Here is a 20,152-nt window from a genome sequence, read left to right on the forward strand (position 1 = left end):
ATATTCGATGTCTATAATCATCTGCTCAAAATAATACCATCAGAACTCTTGGGTGTTGCCTGTTTTTTTCCACCCAGCCACACAATTCCTTCTCTCCTCCATAAGAAAATTATTTGTAAATCATTAGTTCCCATTTTGATAGAAAATATCAAAACAACTCCGGTAGCCTAAACATGTCTGAACTTCTTGATAGAGCAAATCTTTCCCTGAATGTGCTAGGAACCACAGACGCAATGGAGACAGAACTTCTAGCAGACAAGTTTTATAAAATTGTCTGTTTGGTAAAGGTTATTTATTTAGTGGACTCTTTAAAAAGCAGGAACAAAGAAAAACATCAATTTAACTGAATTTAAAAACAAAGCTACAAAGAATATTTATTCCTCGATATCTTATCTGATGTACATTCAATCCAGGTTTCACATAACTTTTTAGAGTCATCATTCCCTTCACTACAAATTGGGTTTGCCAACAATATTTCTCCTTTTTTAGGAACTGAAAGAACATCTGTGCTTGTGAAAGAGAGACAGGACTCTTGGGCCCCACCTGGCCTACGTTGTGAGTTAACAGGGAGGGGAGGGCAGGTCTCACCTCCACTCTACAACCAAACCAAGGCAAGGTGAGACGGGACAAGTCTGTCGCAGGGAGAAGCAGCAACTGGCCTGACAATGATTAGTATTTTTCACCAGTTGCAAAAGAGATTTTCTTCTTACTTGAGCTGAGGGTCTCCATGTGTTAGATAAGCATGAAAAGATATAACAGGGGTAAGGATTTCCTCCTGGGAGGAACTGGCTGTGGTTGTGGTGGCAAGCAGAATATGACAAGGAAGCCAAAGGAGGAAGGCATGTGTCAGTGAAATGCGCCTGTCCCATCAGCCCCTTGGCCTCATCTACCTCTCTCTTCTCCTGAACTCTTCCTGACCTCCAGCAGAATCCCAGATTCCAGCTTAAAGAAAAAACAGTTCGCCCCAAGGGTCGCCATCCAATGAAAAACTCTGCATGGTCAGTGTTTTTGTGCTACTCTTTCTAGCCAACAAAACTGAGCCTCCTATTGCAGAGGAGAATTGCCCAAGCTCACACGTAGGGGGAGTGACAGGACAAGTCCTCAAATCCTCGTCTTCAGACTCCCAAGCCAGTGCCCTTTCCATTAGACACAGCTGAGCCAAGAAAACAGCACTGCCAGGACTGTTGTTGACTGAACGTGAGCACATGTTCAAGTGTATTTCAAGGTTGCTCAGCTTCTGCACTGGGCGCTTAGAACCTGACAATGCTTGCAGTGGGGACTGTCCTGTGTATTGTATGATGTTTAACAGCATCCCTGGCTTCTACTCAGAAGTTGGTAGTTGCATCCTTCCCCCAAGCTGTGACAACCAGAAGTGTATCCAGACATTGCCAGATTTTACCTGGGAATGGGGGACAAAACCATCCCTGGTGAGAACCACATATCTTTGTGTATACGTGTATATATATGATATGAATCATTTTATGACTAACTATTCATGAAGCATCCTCTCAACCTCTAACAAAAGAAAAGCCAGTAGCAGTTCTGCAGATACTAAAAGCCTCCGAGACAGTCTTCTAGCTGTGAGATGCTTGCTCTCCCTCTCCTGCTTTCCTTCAAGTTTCAGGCACACCAGCCAATGTGGCTTTTCATGGTATGTTTACTCTATTTGTATAACATCATAGCTTTTCATTCCATCTCAAATTACCTTTCTACTACACACTAATACAAATTATAAAGTATCCTTATAGAAGATAGCAAACATTCAGAAACAGACTTTTCCAGATTAAAGGATTTCAAATACATGCTTCTCATCTTTACCAGAATCAGGATCTGTGTTTGTAAAAACATCAGACAAGCAGTCCTGCGCTGGCTCCAGTGTCACAGTGGTGACCCCAACATAGACACACCGGGTGAAAGAGGGGATTAAAATGAGTTAACATTGGTATAATCCCTGAGTCTGGATTTGCATAAAGTCAAATGACAAGTTTAACAGATTGTTAAATCACTCTTTTCCACAGGTTATTTTGAAATCATGTTGAGACGGACATGGTTTTTCTTCTATCCTTTAAATTGCCCTTTCTGAAACTTTTTAAATTGGTTGTTCTGAAGTCGTGTAGACTATGTACCTGTAGATACACACGGCTCTCCTTTTTAACGCCCCACGTTGATCTTCCCTTTAAATCAGCATATTAGTTGACAAGTCAGTTGTCCCACTTGAACATGTCTTTCAAAGTGGACACTAATGCAAGCCAACGACCAAGAAGCTATAGTTTCCTTTTGGTGTTAATGTTAGGTGTGAGATGAGCTTGCGGCTTGCTGCTGTGGGCAGAGCAGATGTTTGACCCGCAGGGTTCCTGGACGAACAGCAGACAGGGCCTTACCTTTGGGAATGGTGATCTGACAGCTCAGGTCACAGTCCTGCTGCAACTGATAAAAAGCCACTTCTTGCAGCCGGGCTCGCTCCAGCTCCGAGAGACTCTGGATGGGGACTGACCTCAGCCGCACGCTGCGGCCCGACATGCTGTTCCAGGTGAAATCACCCTGCAGACCAAGGGGAAAAACATCAAGAGTTACACAGGTCATCTATGTCTCACAAACCTCATCTTCTCTTTTAGTTATAAAGTCAAGCAAACTTTGTGTTCCAAAATTGGCTCTCAATCCCTAAAATCACATCCACTCTTAGTTAACCACGGATTTTTCTCAGTCAGTTGCAAATATCAATATTTTGAATATCTGCCGGGTCACGTGATCCCATATAATGATGCACACATAGGCCAAAGAGCACTACGTGGAGAGATGCTTCAAGGATCTTACTTTCTCCTTTTATGTGAACACATGGGAACTTTTTGGCTTTGTATCTCTGTAGCAGGAGAAACTGTTGCTAATTGCCATCATGCACACTAGATATAGGAGGGTGAACCTGTATTGACAGCCTACTGTGCACCAGCGACTGTGCCAAGGGCTTTTAAGTTATTCCCTCCAACAAACTTACGAGTTGGTTACCATTTTTGACTAATCTTGTACAATATTTAATAATATAATAAAATTATATAATAATACAATCTAGTATGTTTATAATATATAACAATATATTATTATAATATACAACATATCCTCATGATACATTATATTAATATTATAGTAATATATAATATATGTAAATAAAATACAATATAGATGAAACTGAGGCTTAAGGAAGTCAAATAATTTTCCCCAAATCACAAAACTTACAAGATTTGGAACCAATCAGGACTCAAGGTAAGAAACTTATGCCCTTACACTCTATGCTAAATTGTAATAACTCAGTTTCTGTTTACAGGACTCCAATGGGCTATTTTGATCACAATAAGTACAGAGATATGATTACTAAGAACTAGATATATTTATGGAGACATTTGATGCTAAAATACTCCACACCAAAGAATCAAAGCAAAGATTCCCACAATCCCGAGTACATCTGTGTGCGCGCATACACACCGCTAATGTCCACTGAGAGTAAACGGCTCTATCCTCGATGCAGACAGTGAGAAAGTGATGGCCTAAGAAACAACATATCACAATCTTCTGAAACCCAATGTCCCCTTACTGAGGAGGACTTCCTGTCAATCACAGTTACCAGCCAGGCCACAACAGCTTTGAAGAGGTACCTACTGCTTCCTCAACAATCAAGAAAAGGCCCAGGAGGAAGGAACAGTGCTGGCTCCCACAGGCACTGCCAGGCACTTCTTGTGGATGTGTGGAACACTTACGTTACCCCATAAGACTTCACTATTCTCATCACTCACTTTAAAGAAGAGAGACAGAAAGACTGGCCCCAGCAACTATTAAGACACCTTTGTTCCCTACCGGTAGCAAATTCCTGCCTAGAATGTTCATTCCAAAGAGTGAATGGCGCTATGTTAATTCTTTGATATTTTTTCCTCTTTATCTGGAATTCCATTTATCTATTTATTGATTCATTCATCAAATGGAGATATCATACTCTAGTAGGGGCAGAAAATCAACAAGGTAAGTAAAGGCTATAGTGTGTTAGATAATGATGACTGCTAGGGAGGGAACAAAAAGCAGGGAAGGGGCTGGCAATGTGAGCAGAGGACAGGATTTACAGTTTTAGATACAGCGGCAGGAAAGACCTCACAGAGAAGGCCATGTTTGAGCAGGAGTTAAAGGAAGTGGGGGCTTTTTCTTTGTCTGTATGAATTTGTATCCTGCAGATAGTGGTAAAGACTAACAGGAAGCCAGGAGGGGCTCAGGGAGCATCATGTGGGGATGGGTCTGGGGAGGGGAGTGAGAGAGCAAATCTAGGCCAAGTGGGCAGTCTGCAGTCATGTTCAGTGAACTGAAGAAAGTTCTTCCAGTTTCAGTATGCTTTGAATTTTTTTTCTTTCTTTTTTGGGTACAACTGGACTAAGCACAAGTTTAGGCAGTTAGGAGTTGGGGACTCAGGCCTTGGGTGTACCCCTCACTCACACTCCTTAAGCTTAGGGTATCACAAGGTACAATGTCAGTGAATTGCTTTTTCCCCCCAAATGGGAAGTTTCAGATGAGTTGGTGAGTTTTAAATATGACGTGTAGGTTTCTAAGAGAGCCAACTGTTATTTGAAGTGTTTAAAATGGAATTACATACCTATTCTTCAAAAGCATTTAAAAATGTGAACTCCAATGGGCTCAATTATCTATAGCAAGGGTTGGCTATCTTTTTCTGTGAAAAGGTCAGATAGTAAATATTTTAGGCTATACAGGCCACGTGGTTTCTGTCAAAACTACTCAAATCTGCCTTTGTGGCATGAAAGCAGCCATAGACAATTCATAAATGAATGAGCGTAGCTGTGTTCCAATAAAACTTCATTTACAAAAACAGGTAGAAGGCTGGATTTGGCCAGTGGGCTGTAATTTGCCAACTTCTGAACTATAGCTTATGACTGAAAGAAACCAATCCCTAGAAGATACATTTTATTTTTATTTACTATGTCCTCCTGGTTAATTAATTCAAACAAAATTTAATGAGCACCTATTAGATGCTAAGAATAGTACTAGGCTTGGGATTGCCAAAATGACAACACAGTCCTTGTCCAGAAGGAGTTGAACTTTGGTAGGAAGAACTCATGCAATCTATCAAATACAGAGATCATGATACTAGAAGTAAATACGAAATGCAATGGGGTGCCCAGGAGAAAAGGCTTTGACATCTGTCTGGGGGATCAAGGACGGCTTTTTAGAGAAGGCAGTGTTTCAATGGAGACTTGAAAAGTGAGTAAGAGGGGTAAGGGTTTGCCTAGTGGAAATGAAACAGTGGAAAAAACAGTGGGTGCCAAAGCAAATGAATTTGAGAGAACAGTCTTGTTTTGGGAAATTACAAGGCTGGAAGGAGGGAAACAGCAGGAGGCGAAACCATGCAGAAGTCAGGGCCAGATCCTGGAGGGCTTTCTCTGCAGGCATTGCAAAGTAGATTGGCTTTTACTCAGTAGGTGATGGCTAGCCATTAAGGAATCTTGAATAAGAGAGGAACGTGATCAGATTTACATATGGAAAAGATGACTGGAAACAAATTTCTAAAGGAATTGAGGGAGGGAGCAGTTAAAGACGTAGAGATCAGAAAAGATGCTGTGCTGGGTGTGATGCTGAATCAGATTTGAAGAGACAGGGAGACACAGAATCACATAGATGCTTGGGGACAAATTGGATGCAGTGCGGGGGGGGGGGGGGGGGAGGAGTAATCTAGGCGGACTTTCACGTTTCTAGCTTGAGCAACTGGGAGGACGGTACACTAATCACCAAGATGAGGAATAGCAGAAGGGAATTAGGTTTGGTGGGAGAAGAAAGAAGATGTTCAAGTTTTGACATTTTGGAAGTGATATTTTATCTTAAAAATAAATAAAACACATTCCCAAATCTGGCAAAATAGAACCTGGCCAGTTTACATCTTTCTTGAGTCTTCATTTTCTTCTCCCAACTAAAACAGTTCCAACGCAATCAAGTAATACATAGTTTTGAAAACTGTTCACAAATGACACTTAGTACGATAAAAAGTTACGTGTGATGTTTTAAATTTCTCTCAGTTCATTATATATCACAGGTTGTGATTCTTAACTTCTTAGATTTTTTAACTTCTTTGGCAAATTTGGAATTATTAGCCAAAAGAGAGAAAAAGCTTGGTTTATTTGTAATGACTTGAATTTATGGAGTTATTTTCTTCCAAGACTTTAGCTCTTGTAGCAGCTGATGGCTCAGTAGAAGCTACAGCCAAATCCCAGAAAAAGAAAAGGTTATGGCGCTTTCTTAAAAGCAGTGCAGCCGCACTGGTCAGGCCTTGGAAGAGTCATTTCAAAAAGGAGGTAATATTGGCTTCAGAGCTAATTGGTTCTTAAACCCATCCTTAGCACATGGCTGAAAAACCAATTTTACTAGGAGAGAAGGTTATCAAACAATAAACAAAGAGAGACTTCAAAGGTGTCTCCAAAGGTAACTATTATCAAATGGGCAGCATCTTAAATAACAACAATATCATTCAGTTACACTTTTTATTAAGGGTAATGGACCAAGTTGTTTCATAATCCATCTATTTACCACAAACTTGAATAATGGAAGCCTAAAGAGCTCATACAGACCTGGAAAAGTCTCTATGGGCAACTCTAGTTCAGCAGCCCCTCACCCCTCACTCCTCCACCCTCCACCATCTCATTGTCTTTTGCTACCCGCCAATCAGCAGTGATGAATACATCAAATAATCTGCATCTTCCTTTATGTTCCAATTCTCTCATTGCTCCCAATCTATGTTTCCATCACTGTGAATTTTAATATGATTTTTTTGGATTAAATGCATTCATTTCAACTGGTTTTTTAAACATGCAAATAGGCTCATTATTGGGAAATTAAAAAATTAACACATAGGCTAAAACCATATTCATTCATAATAACTTGGAATAAAGTCAGGAGGTATGAGTGACTACTCTAAAGAGAACATTCATTCTGTTCTATTCATTCACTCAACAGCAACGAAAAATGACGTGAACCTGATACTCAGAATCTGAAGCCTATATTCTTCGTTGCTACAATATCATGGCTGGTGGACAAGCTTGAGAGATGCCCTTCAGCCTGCATTTTGCTCTGCAGAGGTAAGGAGAAGTACGGCATGGAGTGGCTGGATAGAAGCTGTGGTAGGCAGAATAACACCTCCTTCCCCAAAGACAGCCATGTCCTAATCCCCAGAACCCGTGAATATATTACCTTACCTGGCAAAAGGAACTTTGTAGATGCGATTAAATCAAGGAATCCTGAGATAGGGAGATTATCCTGGATTATCCAGATGAATCCATCCTAGTCACAAGAGTCCTTACAAGAGGGAGGCAGGGGTGGCAGAGTCAGAGAAGGAAATGTGGCAACAGAAGCAGAGGTCAGAGAGAGAGAAAGATTTGAAGATGCTAGGCTGCTAGTTTGGAAGGAGCCATGAGCCAAGAAATGCAGGCAGTTTCTAAAAGCTGGGGAAGGCAAGATACAGATTCTCTCCCAGAGCCTCTAGAAGGAACACAGCCTTTGATCTTAGCCCAACGAGACACACGTCAGAATTCTGACCTCCAGAACTGTAAGATATTAAATTTGTGATGTTCTGAGTTTGTGGTAATTTGTTTCATCAGTAGGAAACTAATAAAGAAGGAGTAGGAGGGAGCATTAGAAAAGGAGGGTGGTGGGGTGAAAGGGACTGAGTTCAGATGAGGGTATGCTCCCAGACACTTAAAAAAGCAGGCCTTGACCTCCTATGAGATTCTTATCTCCCTCCTTCCTGGTGCTAAGGTGCTGCTTCATACTACAGGTACCACTACCACGATTTGGGATGGAGAGGTTCCATGATTGGAATTCTGAAAGCACTTTTCCCACAAAATAGAATTATAGGCAGCTATATATGGTAAATATTTTAGGCTTATGGGTCATATGGTCTCTGTCGCAACTACTCAGCTCTGCCAATGTAGCACAAAAGGAGCCATAAACCACACATAAACAAAAGTTCCAATAAAACTTTACTCATGGACACTAAAATTCGAAGCTCATATAATTTTCACATCATAAAATATTATTCTTGTTTTGATTTTTTTCAACCGTTTAAAAATGTAAAAACCATTCTTAGCTTGCAGGTCATACAAAAACAGGCAACAGACTGGATTTGGCTCACTGACCATGGTCTGTCAACCCCTGATATAAAGAGATTAGGGTCATTTAGTACCCTACACATATTTATTTGACATCTACTATCAAGTACCAGACACCTAGTCCTAGGACCCTGCACCATGAGCTATATATGTTAGCTAGATTCATGGGGGGGAGAACCTTGTCTGGTTTATTCACTTTGGTGTTCCCAGTATCTAAGACAGCACCTGGCACTTGTCACTGAATAAATATTTGTCAATCTAGAGACTAAATGAATCAGGTACATCATGAGTTCAATACAAAATTGGAAACTAACCAACCCATGTAATGTTATATCTATGTGGGGGAATGTCTTCTGGATTTGAATAAACTGCTAAGAAACAGTTTTTTGAAACAAGGCCTATTGATCAGCCAAAAAATACTAGTACATGTGGGCAGAAAATAAATGTAAAAATATTGGACTCGAGGAATAATGAATCCATGACAGCCGTACTCACCCATGAGCCTCTTATAAGCGGGAAGACATGAACACAAAGGTCAATGTTGCCCTATGACTCTCACAACATGGGCCACAAAGTAATAAACAAGCGCCCAGAAGAGTACCAAAGCCCACCAGCACAGTCTAGAATGTGTTTCTGGCTATTCCTCAACTCTCAAATGCACATTCAAGGCCAGCGTTTTTCTTTGGTGACTGTTTATATCATAAATGAATGAGTCATTTTAAGGCTCTCTGGATCCGGTCTCTTGAGTGGTTGTCATAGGATTTTGTTTTTAAGATTGAAAGTGGATGATTTCAGATTTGTTTCAATTTCATAAATGTAAGTGAAGTTGAAACTGACCCAATGTTTCTGGATAGACTAAAGGCCTTGACAGTTGCAAAAATATCATTTAATTCTGAGGTACTATGGGACAGCACTAATAAAGGGTAACAATATGATACGAAAGGAAATAGCACAGTGGTTCTTGGGGGTGATTTTGCCCTCTCAGAGGATATTAGGCAATGTCTGGAAACACTTTTGGCTGTCATGACTCTGGGGAAGGGTTTGCTACTGTCATCTAGTGGGTAGAGGTCAGGGATCTGCTCAACATCCTGCAATACACAGGACAGCCCTCCACAATAAAGAACTATCTGGGCCAAAATGTCCACAGTGCAGAAGTTGAGAAACCCTGGCATAGCATAAATTAGGTCTGCTGTTAGGCCCAAATTACATAGAATTTCCTTAAAATGATGGTGTCAGGAGATATTAACAATCATTTATTACTTTTGTTTATCATCAAAGGCATACACTATATGTTCTTATGTATATTATATATGTATTATTTTGTATATTATGTAAATAAACAGAATCATAGAAGTTATCTAAAAGTAGCATTAAAAAGCACAAACATCACATACCAATTTAAAAGAGATAAACAAGAAAAGTCTCAATACAGTAGAATCTTGATTAGCTGGAGTACAACTCACCAAAAGCATTAACTAAAGAGATTCCCTTCCCACCAGAAGTCTAGGTCTCCATACTTAGAAAAAAGAAGCAAAAGACAAACTGAAAAACCAACAATCTAATATCTGTGATTTATTCAGAAAGGTCATTCTTTTGAGCTAAATTGCATCTTTACAAACAGACTTGATTTTCCCATGAAATAAAATTGATTAAAATAATTTTGGTTTTGGTCTATACCACATTGTTTTCTTATGTCCTTGAGACTAATCTCTAATTGCAGCATCTCTTTAACCTCATCCAACTGTAAACGTCCCAAGGCCAAGGGAGACAGGAAGGGGTGATGTAGGGCTGCTCAAAACATAGCCTGAAGACCCGGGGCAGTGGAATTACCTGGGCAGAAGATTCTTGTTAAACATGCAGGTTTCTGGGCTCTAAGGCAGATTTAGAGAATTAGGGTGATAAGGAATGGGGCCCAAGCACTTTCATCATAAACCAGCAGCCCCAGATGATTCTTAGTTTTGCACAATACAGGTTGAGACCCACCGGTATGCTGCTGAAGACGCAGGTTCAAATAGATATGAGCTCTTTGGCAAGATGGAGAACATCTCTGAGACTCAGTTTCCTTATCAATAAGATGGAGCAAAGAACAAGACTCAACTCTCAGGTTTGTAGTGATCATATGAGATGATGCAGGTGAATTTCTTGTAGAGTATTTATTAGCTCCCAGTAAACCCTGAATACGTGATAAAGTTATAATTAATAGTAATCATCATTACTCTAAATTTGCATCCCCCCTTTAAACCTGGCAATTTTAGTCACACCAAAAACTCTTAAGAAATGTGTGTTGAATTCATGCATAAACGTTTCCACTCTGTGTAAGATGCCTTTTCTAGGTATGTACAAGCCAGTCAGCTGGACTGTGCTTCCACATGGGTAAGAAGTAGAAAAGACCAGATTAGTAAATTAAGGCCTGAAAAATGGCATGCCATCTAGATAAACCACGCCACGGGCTGAATTTCTTTTAACTGTTTTCTACTGTGGCCGGCTGTCATTTATTAATAATTAGTACAGCCAAGGTTCCCAGATAATCATGTGTTGCTGAAGCATGACATAAGTTTAAATACTAGGCTCACAACCAACATTTCTGAAAAGGCCTGCCTAGTTCTTTATGACTCCAAAATAAACACATCACCAACGACAAGGAGCTCCCTTCTTCACAAGCTTCCGGGCAAAGCTGAGGGTATTTGCGTAGTTGTCACAACCCTGTTTGGACTCTTAAAATAGGTTACTCCTTTATGAACTCAACAGAATAACATTTGCTAATTCTTCTTTTGATTCTTCAGCCACTCCTCCCTCAACAAATCTTTAAGAAGATTTAACACTTCTACTTCATTGTATATAATTTTTATGTTGTATTTATCTATTCTGGTCTGGGTTTTTTTTATCAGGAATTTTAGAAAATTCTGAACAGTTGGTAGGTATGGCAGTCCATTTTTACCTTTTGCCTTGGTATATTAGCTGTTAATTGCTACATGAGGAGTGTCAACAATGTCACAGTAGCATGATGGAAAAGCGTGCCTCACTCATTCCACAAATGCGTAATGAGCACCTTCTCTATAGGGCAGGTACACTGTTCTAGGTTCTGGGGATTCACTGGCGAACAAAACAAAAAGCCCAGCCTTCATGGATCTTCCAGGCCAGTGGAGGAAGGTGATAAGAAGCAAACATAATAAATGAGTAAATTACATAGCAAGTCACAAGGTGATAAGCTCTAGAGAAAAAGAGAAAGTAGAGCAGGGTGAGGAGAATCGGGAGTGCTGGGTCATAGTGTTACTGAGAACATGATATTTGAGCCAACCCTTATGGAGGTGAGGTAATGAGCCAGGCAGATTTCAAGAGATGAGCATCCCAGGCATAGATGAGTTGACACAATGGCAGCTTGGAGTAGTGGCTAAAAGCAAGGGCTGGCAAGCTAGGCTGCCTTGGTTTGCGTCTCAGTTCTGCTACTCTCCAGTTATGCGACTTTCAGCAAGCTCTTTTCCCTCCCCATGCTGTGCTTTCCTAATCTGTGAAATGGGGATGATGACTAGACAGAGTGTGGCAAACTGCCGCAGTGAGCCAAATCTTGTCTACCCATTGTTTTTGTAAATAAAATTGTATTGGAACACAGCCACACTCATTCATTTAGGTATTGTCTATGGCTGCTTTCATGCTATGATGACAGAGATGAGTAGTTTTAACGGAGACTGTCTGGCCTGCAAAGCTGAAAATATTTACTATCTGGCCCTTTACAGAAAAAGTTTGCTGACCCCTGGACTAGACTAAAAGTAAAGGCACATCTATGCTTAGGATTTGTCTTTGGGATCAACATTTTCCTCTTCTCCTAAGATTTTGTTTCTGTGGGGAACATCCCGAATAGTCGGTAAAGAACATAGTAAGAATTGGGGATACTGGAAAGTATGTAAAAGCTAGGGTGAAATAAAAGTGGTTATCTGCCTGCAGCAGATAACCGCAAATAAGGAGGCAAATGGCCTGTTTATCTGGATTATTGACAAACCAAAGAAGTAGAAATGAACATTGTCAAACCCAGTGCTGTGCTAACACCATTCCAAAAAACAAACGTCACTCACATCTTGTTTCCAGTGGAAAGAACCTTTCCGATGGTTGGCATAGAGGGGATACAGGCACATATTAGAAGTCCCCAAAGGCAAAACGTTAGAACAGAAGGCCAATTTGATTTCTGTGTATCCCTAGTTGAACTGTGGGCTTGTCTACGAGCCACCATCTCCATTCTGAGTCTTAAGCTTCATTTAAATCTTGGATGGGGGAGAGGTAAACAACCTGCACAGATTTTACGGGTGTGGAAAATGCAAGCACTTGCAAGAATTGGAAACTTCTCAATGACAGAGCCAGCAGCTGATGGTTTTGCTTGTCTTTCTACAATTAAATTTAGTTCACTGAAATTAGAATGATAGAACTCCAGAGATGGATTGATTGGACCTTGAAGATACCGCTAAATTTATAGATGGTCCACTCTCTGCTGGTTACTGTTCTAAGCCCTTTATTAACTAATTTAATTCTTACAACAACTCTAAGGACTATGTTACCATTAATTTCCCTATATTTCAGATGAGGAAAGCTAGGCATGGGTCTTAAGTAACTTGTCATGATCACACACCTCGTAAGTGGCAGAGCTGGGATTTGAAGTTAGGCTGCAGGCTCCAGAATCTAGATCCATAACCACTATATGTATTTCATCACTTCTCAAGATAAATCAGTCCAAACCCCTACCTTTACAAGGGAGCAAAGCAAGGTCCAAAGAAGTCAGATGACTCCTGCAGTAGCAGAGTAAAATTTGGGATGTAAGGGTCACATTTTACTTCTTTCCACCACCAAGTCTTTTCATTATGAGACATACCCTTATAATAAGGTGAGCCAAACAGTGTTTAAAAATCCAAAAGCTTGGGGCCGGCTCCATGGCCGGGTGGTTAAGTTCGCGCGCTCCGCTGCGGCGGCCCAGGGTTCAGATCCTGGGCGCGGGCACGGCACTGCTGGTCAGGCCACATTGAGGCGGCGTCCCACATCCCACAACTAGAAGGACCTGCAACTAAGATATACAACTATGTACAGGGGGGATTTGGGGAGATAAAGCAGAAAAAAAAAAATCCAGAAGCTTAAGGCTTTCTTCTTTTGTAAAACAGAGCACATTAGATTTATTATTAGCTTTATCTAATATCCAAGTTATTCTCCAAAGCCCGTATTTATCATAGCCACAAGCAACTGAAATGTTGCACTGAGTTCAAGAAGTCCAGAGGGGAAGAAAAGCGGCTTTACCCTTTCAGACCTCAAAATGCCCTGTGCCGAATCTTTTGCAGAAATCAACCCATTTATGCTGTTCCATTCAGCACGGCATGCTCCTTCCTGCTCCAGTTCGCTCATTTCAAGCTGCTCCAACATTATCAACCAATCTAAAAATAACATTCCCATAAATCTCTATTGGCACAGGCAGTATTTAGCTGTCACACATCTCAGATGCTGATCAATCCACTTTTCTTCCCAAATCACAAGACAGATGTGGAAGAATCACAACATTTTATCACAATAATCTTCTGGAAAAGAAGTATAGATATTGATATTGCTTACCCATGAATTATATTCGGCCACGTCTTTGCTGTCCTCTCAAATTTAACTGAACTAAGCTTGGAGTAGGAACGTGAAACTGTTTAAAAAAGATTTTTTTTTGGTGAAAAATGCATCCTGAAACGGCAGATTACATCGAGTGTCTGAGAAATGGCTCAGCTGGCATAGCTGTGACTCCCACGATACCTTTTGTTGCCAGAGACCTCCGCTACCGTGAATCTCAGGACCAAAAAAATGCAATCTTTTCATCGGACCATTGACAAGTTCCCGTCCCTTCAGAACGGAGGCAGGCTGTGTCACTGAGTGAGTGTGTGTGTGTGTGTGTGTGTGAAAGAGAGAGTGTTAGGGAGGAGGGATAAAAAGAATGCAGAGAAATTGAAACTGGATTTCCTGCTTTTTATTTTAATAAGACTATTTTGAAGAGATATTCTGGAGTTAGGAAAGGATTCCTCTAAAAAAAAAAATCCCCTTTTCCACAGGGATCTACAAATGGTAATTGGATTGTAACTGTGGAAACTGTCCTTATTAGGAATCAACCAAAGAATGTTGGAAGCCTCGGGTGAAAGCCCTGAGAGCACGATAAAGCACATAGGGTGCTTTCTTTGTTTAGGACAAATTCTCAATTCTTAAATTATATTTTAAAACCACTGACTTCTTTATTTTTCCAACACTAGTAAAAAAACATTAAAAAACAAAAAGGTTTCATTCTCTTTTATACTGAAGCACAACACATGCTCTGAATTGTATGCTCTTTGTGGAACAATAGTCCTTGAGAAGTTGTTCATTTCCTGAACAGAGGGTGTGGAGGTCACAGTGGATGTAACCATGTGGCCATGTTTAAGGGGGTGCAGGTGGGTTTGTGGGTTGGGGGGGAGAGATCCAGGAAGAGCAGAGAGAAAAGGGAAGATTAAAAACGTATCCTGATCACTAATTACCTTGATCTCCATGTATTCCACATGGCACTGAACCAAAAACAACTCAAAAAGACATCTTTGTTTTCCAGTTGATATGAAGTTATAGTTCTCTTGTGGTCTCAAGTGAATTCCAACAAAAGAATCACTGTGATTGTAACTGACAAACTGAGAAATGATTTCATGGAAGATCTTACCGACTCAAAATTTAGGGACTCAGTACATTTTTTTACTAGGATTCTGTGAGGTTAATCATCACTTGATGTAAGCCACACACAGCTTCTGTTGCCGCTGGTATTTATTTAGCAAGAGGAAGGAATTTAAAAACAATAAAAAACGTCAGATGGTTTTCTTTACTAGAACTATTACACTTAAAGAGAAATTCAGGGTCAAAATCTACCTGTTACTGCATGCACCTCCACCTCCACTATTCCCAAAACTCAGACATTGAAAATACTCAACCGTTCCATCAGATAGTGAATATGGTTCATGTAATCTGGATACTCATTAATGGAATTTAGACCCTCACTTAAAGTTATTTAATATAATATTTTACATGAAATTGATAAGCATGCAATTTACTTGTTATTGTTAGGCAAATAAACTTTTAGTTTATGAACAGATGAAAGCAACATGTAGTTCTCACTGGGTGCTTACTAAGCGTAAGACGTTGTTCTAAGCATTCTATGTGCATTGACTCATTTAACTGCTAAAAGAATTCTAAAAAGTAGGTTACATTATTATCCCCATATTACAGATGAGGAAACAGAAGTTCAGAGGGGTTAAGTAACTTGCCCAAAGATTCACAGCTTGTAAGAAACGCAGCTGTGATCCCAACCACTATGAGGCTTACAAATTACTGGAAGACAAAGCCACAGTCCACAGCCAGTACTAGTCAGAGCCATGTCATAAGTGTCCAAGGAGAAATAGACATAGTGATTTAATAAGAATAGTTACCTAAGACTGGAGTGGCCTGTTAACCAATTATTTGATGGAGACATACACTGTCAGGTCAATGAATATTTCATAAGAAGGTAACTATTTCTTTAAGTGGATGATCTCAAGAGACAATGTCTTGCGAAATTCCTAGTCTGTTTTAAGAGTGAAACCAAGTCAGGCTTCGAGAGGAAATAATGGAGAAACTTGTGTATCTTTGGCATTCTTTGGAAAAATGCTTTCAAGCCAGAAAAACAAAGGGTGAAGATAAAGAATCTTCTTTAAGATTTAAATATCGTCTTTTTAAGTGGAACCAATGAGAGGCCAAAAAGTCACCCAAACAGCCTTAGAAATAAATATCAAGAAGCAATTAAAAGGTCCAATCTGTGGAAGAGGTTTGCTAACCAGAAAAACTGCCGTGAACATAGCAGTCAACGCTTACCCATTTAACTCTTCATTAGCCAAGGACACCAAGCAACAGTTTACAGCCTCAGAATCTATGCCATTAGGCATTCTTTCTACCTTCTTCTTGGTTCTTATTCTGGATTATTTCTTTTTATACCATTGGGGACATTTTGCACATTCAGGGCAAAAATATTATAGAACAATTCTGCAAACGTTTGGGGTGAACACATTTCTGATTATAGCACTCTTTTGCTTAAAACCCTTTGATGTCTCCTCTTTAGCTCTCGGACGAAGTCCAAATTCCTTAGCATGGCATCCACTGTCATGAGTGTTGATTTAAACAGAATAAAATCAAACGAGACACTCATTACTGGTAAGATGTCACATGAACTCTCTGCAGAGCAAGTCATTTACTTGATATGGGCAGATTCACTGCTCACTAAAGGAATGGATTTTGGAACAAGATTATCTAAAAGACAGAAGGATGGATGCTGAAGTAATATTAACCCAAACTGGAGAACTCAACCCCAAATCAGATATTTACAAATCAGCAGGAAATAAAGCAAGTCTTAAGGATAGACGAATATCATATTTAGGAGATGGAAAACTCTATACTGAAAATTCTTAGGCAAAACAGAATAGGCAACAACAACAACAAATACCAAAGTGAATTCCTTTCTACTTTCTCATTTCAATGCTACATTGACAACATTTTGTTTCATCAATTGCACCCAACGCTTTGCAGAAGTCTCCTCTCAATAAGGTTCTCTAACAGGAAAGGAAAACAACTTCCTAAAAATTACATTAGACAATAAACTTAATACCTTAATGAATTAATTTTGAGTATCACCAAATATATGAACATCAGTCACCACTAATCTGCTCCCAAAACGTGAGCTGTTGACGATAAGCCTCAGTTTCAGTTTATGATAATTTATCTTATTAAACTCTTTCAATGGGTAATTCAAAATCAGCATGAATAATTGTACTACTTCAACCTAAGTGAGGAAAGGCAACTTACACACTTTCAATCGAAGGCTGGTAGTTAACTTATCTAAACCTTTACTTGTAGAGCAAATGAGCAGGCAAGCTGTTTTAAATAAAAGCATATGCATCTGCATTAGTAGACTGCAGAAAAAGTCTAGCTTGACTAATATCCTGGGAATATCTGCTTCAAAAGTGAAATTAGTTCAGATGTAAGTGGTGACAAACTTTAGAACAAATTTTATAAGGACCAGCAGTTCTCTAATCTGGTTGCACATTAGAATTACTTGGTGTATACTTCAACTTAAAAAAAGGGAAAAGTGAAAAAAAGAATTACTTGGTGCAGTTTTCAAAAATACTCATGCCCACGCCCTCCTCAAGACCAGTGAGGTCCAATAGACCTTTCTATGATGATGGAAATTTTTGTTACCTGTACTATCTGATATGGTGGCCACCAGCCACTCATGGCTAACGAGCACTTGAGATGTGGCTAGTGAAACGGAATCATTGAATTTTCAATCTTATTTAATCTTCATTGATTTAAATGTAGGTAGTCACAGTGGCTAGTGGCTACTGTATTGAACAGCACAGGGATAGATCAAATCAGTTAGACTCTTCAGGGTTGGGGCTCAGGCAGTGGTAGATTTACAAAGCTCTTCAGGGAATCTAATGTGCAATCCAGGATGAGAACCATTGTAATGGCCTGGGATTAAGGAAACCATCAGGGGTGGTAAATTCCTTGCACCTTTTCATAAGGCATTGCTTTTCTCCAAATTCCACTAAGCATTTGCCAGGCACCTTTGCCTCTCTCCCTCCTGCCTCCACTCCTTTCTCACACCCCTCCATACTCCCATGTGACAGGTGCTCTATCTATATGTGCCTTCATTCACTGACTTGGCCAGATTTGTCCAACACCAAGGGCAGATTCTTATCCTTTTCCCTTCTCTTTCACTGGCAGCAGAAATAAGACCTAATAATGCTACTGATTAAGATTTAAATCCCCAAACTTGTGCACCCATAATTTAAAATTGTTTTTCACTTGCACAGGCTTGATCCAGATGCCACTTTCCACGATTTCTGCCATGGATGTCATGGGGAATATTTCTAATGGTAACACAGTTAAGCAGCTATGGTCTTTGGGACGGTGTAAAAAGCAGGTCTCATCTGCTCATTTGTGACTGTTTCCTTCAAATTGGATGCAATGTTACAGCATAGTGGTTGCAGGGAGGGCCCTGTGGTCCTACTGCCTGGCTTTTAATTCCAGCTTAGTCCACAATTAGCCATGTGGGTATCTAACCATTCTAAGCTTCAGTTACCTGCTCTGTAAAGTGGACATCAAAATAGTCCTGTGGGGAGGATGGAGGGATGCATGTAATACGCATGATGAATGAGACACGTGCTATACATACACTCTCCTAGACCCAGATTTTGATCCCCCCCCCCATACACACACACACAATTTTGTGGCGAATAAAGCAAATAGCAAGGCAAACTTTTAAGGAGGAAGTCATGGAATTCATAAAAGTGTGTTTCAAGCATATGATTAATTAATGTGGTAATATGAAGACCATTTGGAAAATGGTTAAAAGGAAAAATAAATAATAAGCTAATGTGATTTTTAAAAAATATTGAACTTATTTATTTTAATGAGTCTTCATTTTTATTGATTTCTATACCACCAGTTAATATTAATGTGACAAGACATAGATAAACAATACGACAATAAACATAGATAAACATCATTCTGTTTGTAAAAATGGTAAGACTCAGAATTCCAGAGTCCAGTGATAGCAACATAAAGAGCATACTGCACAATTTTCAGGTACATAATCACTTTGTTGACCTTTTGGTAATCTCAACTGTTGCAGACTAACAACATGTTCCAATGTTATTTTCACTCACAAGCACTATTGATTTATGTTCACATTTTCTACTCTGAGGCAAACTGCCTTCTTCCTTGTTAAATATCCATCTATGAGTAGAAAAAATTTTAATGTAAGAAAATATAAAATTACAACCCATTAGCACCATGAGAGTTTGTAGTCAACATAACTGTTAATGGTCAGGTTTGCTCATCAGTGACTCACAGCACAGATAAAATAAGCTGAGAGCTATGCTCCATCCCCAGGGGATTTATATATGTGAGGAATAACTAACATTTCTGGTGGATGTAAATATGTACCTATTAATATTCCTAGCCCTAATTATGTACTCCCTGCTTTAATCATTAAACAATTTGATGAGCTAAGGTCTATTAATATGTACCCATTTTACAGATGAAGAAATCAAGCAGCTGGAAGTTAAGTTGCTTGTCCAAGGAAACAGATTGCAAGTGACAGAGCTGGGCTTCAAACCCATGGGCCTTAACCCCAGAGTTTGAGGTCTTAACCACTACCCTTATGCTACCTCCCTGGGAGTTCCATACCCTCCTCTCAAGGTATGGCAAGGTATGACTCAAGAAAGTCCATCAGAATGATTGTAAGTGTGAGATGGCTCTAGGCTCACTTCAAACACTCTCTCATTTAGTTTTCTTACAAAGCAAAATTCTGAAGTTTGTAAATAATCTATTATCAATAATAAATTACTTCTAACACATCGATTGAGGCATGACTTGACCTTAAGGTGGCAACTGTTGATCTAGAGCAGGGGTGGACAAACTATAGCCCGGCCATATCTAGTCACCACCCCCCAACCTGTTTTGGAAATGAGAGCCCAGCTAGGCCCATTCATTTCCATTTTGTCTAGGGCTGTGTCCTGATGCAACGGCAGAGTTGAGTGGTTGCCACAGAGATGTATGACTTGACGTACAACTCCTATAATATTTACGATCTGGACCTTTGCTGAAAAAGTTTGCTGACCCCATTCTGGATCCACTGAAAAGAAATCACCAGACACGTAGCACAGGAAATGACAGTGTTTCATGGAGTGTTTCACTATTTCAAACAGCAAAGGAACCACGTCTTTTTACAACTATCATTACAACATGCATGTATGTATGAGTAGATGGGTCTTAGAGATAATTCAATAGCTTATTTTCCTTTATGTTTCTTTTACGGCCCCAAATGACCTAGACAATTGAGATGTGTAGGGAATCAACTGTGATGTCTCATTGAGGAAGGGAAGAGGAGGATTGGGAATGTTTAAATGTCAGTTATTTTCCCAGAAAACTCTACTTCATACAATACTTCCCTC

General features: G+C 39.8%; 1 protein-coding gene across 10 annotated transcripts in view; it reads right to left on the bottom strand.

Moving 5' to 3' along the window:
- Positions 1-20,152, bottom strand: part of ARHGAP6 (Rho GTPase activating protein 6) — a 462,138-nt gene that overhangs the window by 77,531 nt on the left and 364,455 nt on the right. For 8 of the 10 annotated variants that reach the window (XM_070257112.1, XM_023633891.2, XM_070257115.1 and 5 more), the window contains one exon: positions 2,382-2,541. In XM_070257112.1, coding sequence (XP_070113213.1) covers positions 2,382-2,541 — 160 coding nt within the window. Of the gene's footprint in view, positions 1-2,381; positions 2,542-10,127; positions 10,318-13,727; positions 14,143-20,152 lie in introns of those variants that run through there. The other 2 variants (XM_070257117.1, XM_005613982.4) reach the window with 2 other exon arrangements.

This window comes from Equus caballus, chromosome X, assembly GCF_041296265.1.
Source record: "Equus caballus isolate H_3958 breed thoroughbred chromosome X, TB-T2T, whole genome shotgun sequence".
Taxonomy (NCBI): Eukaryota; Metazoa; Chordata; class Mammalia; order Perissodactyla; family Equidae; genus Equus; species Equus caballus.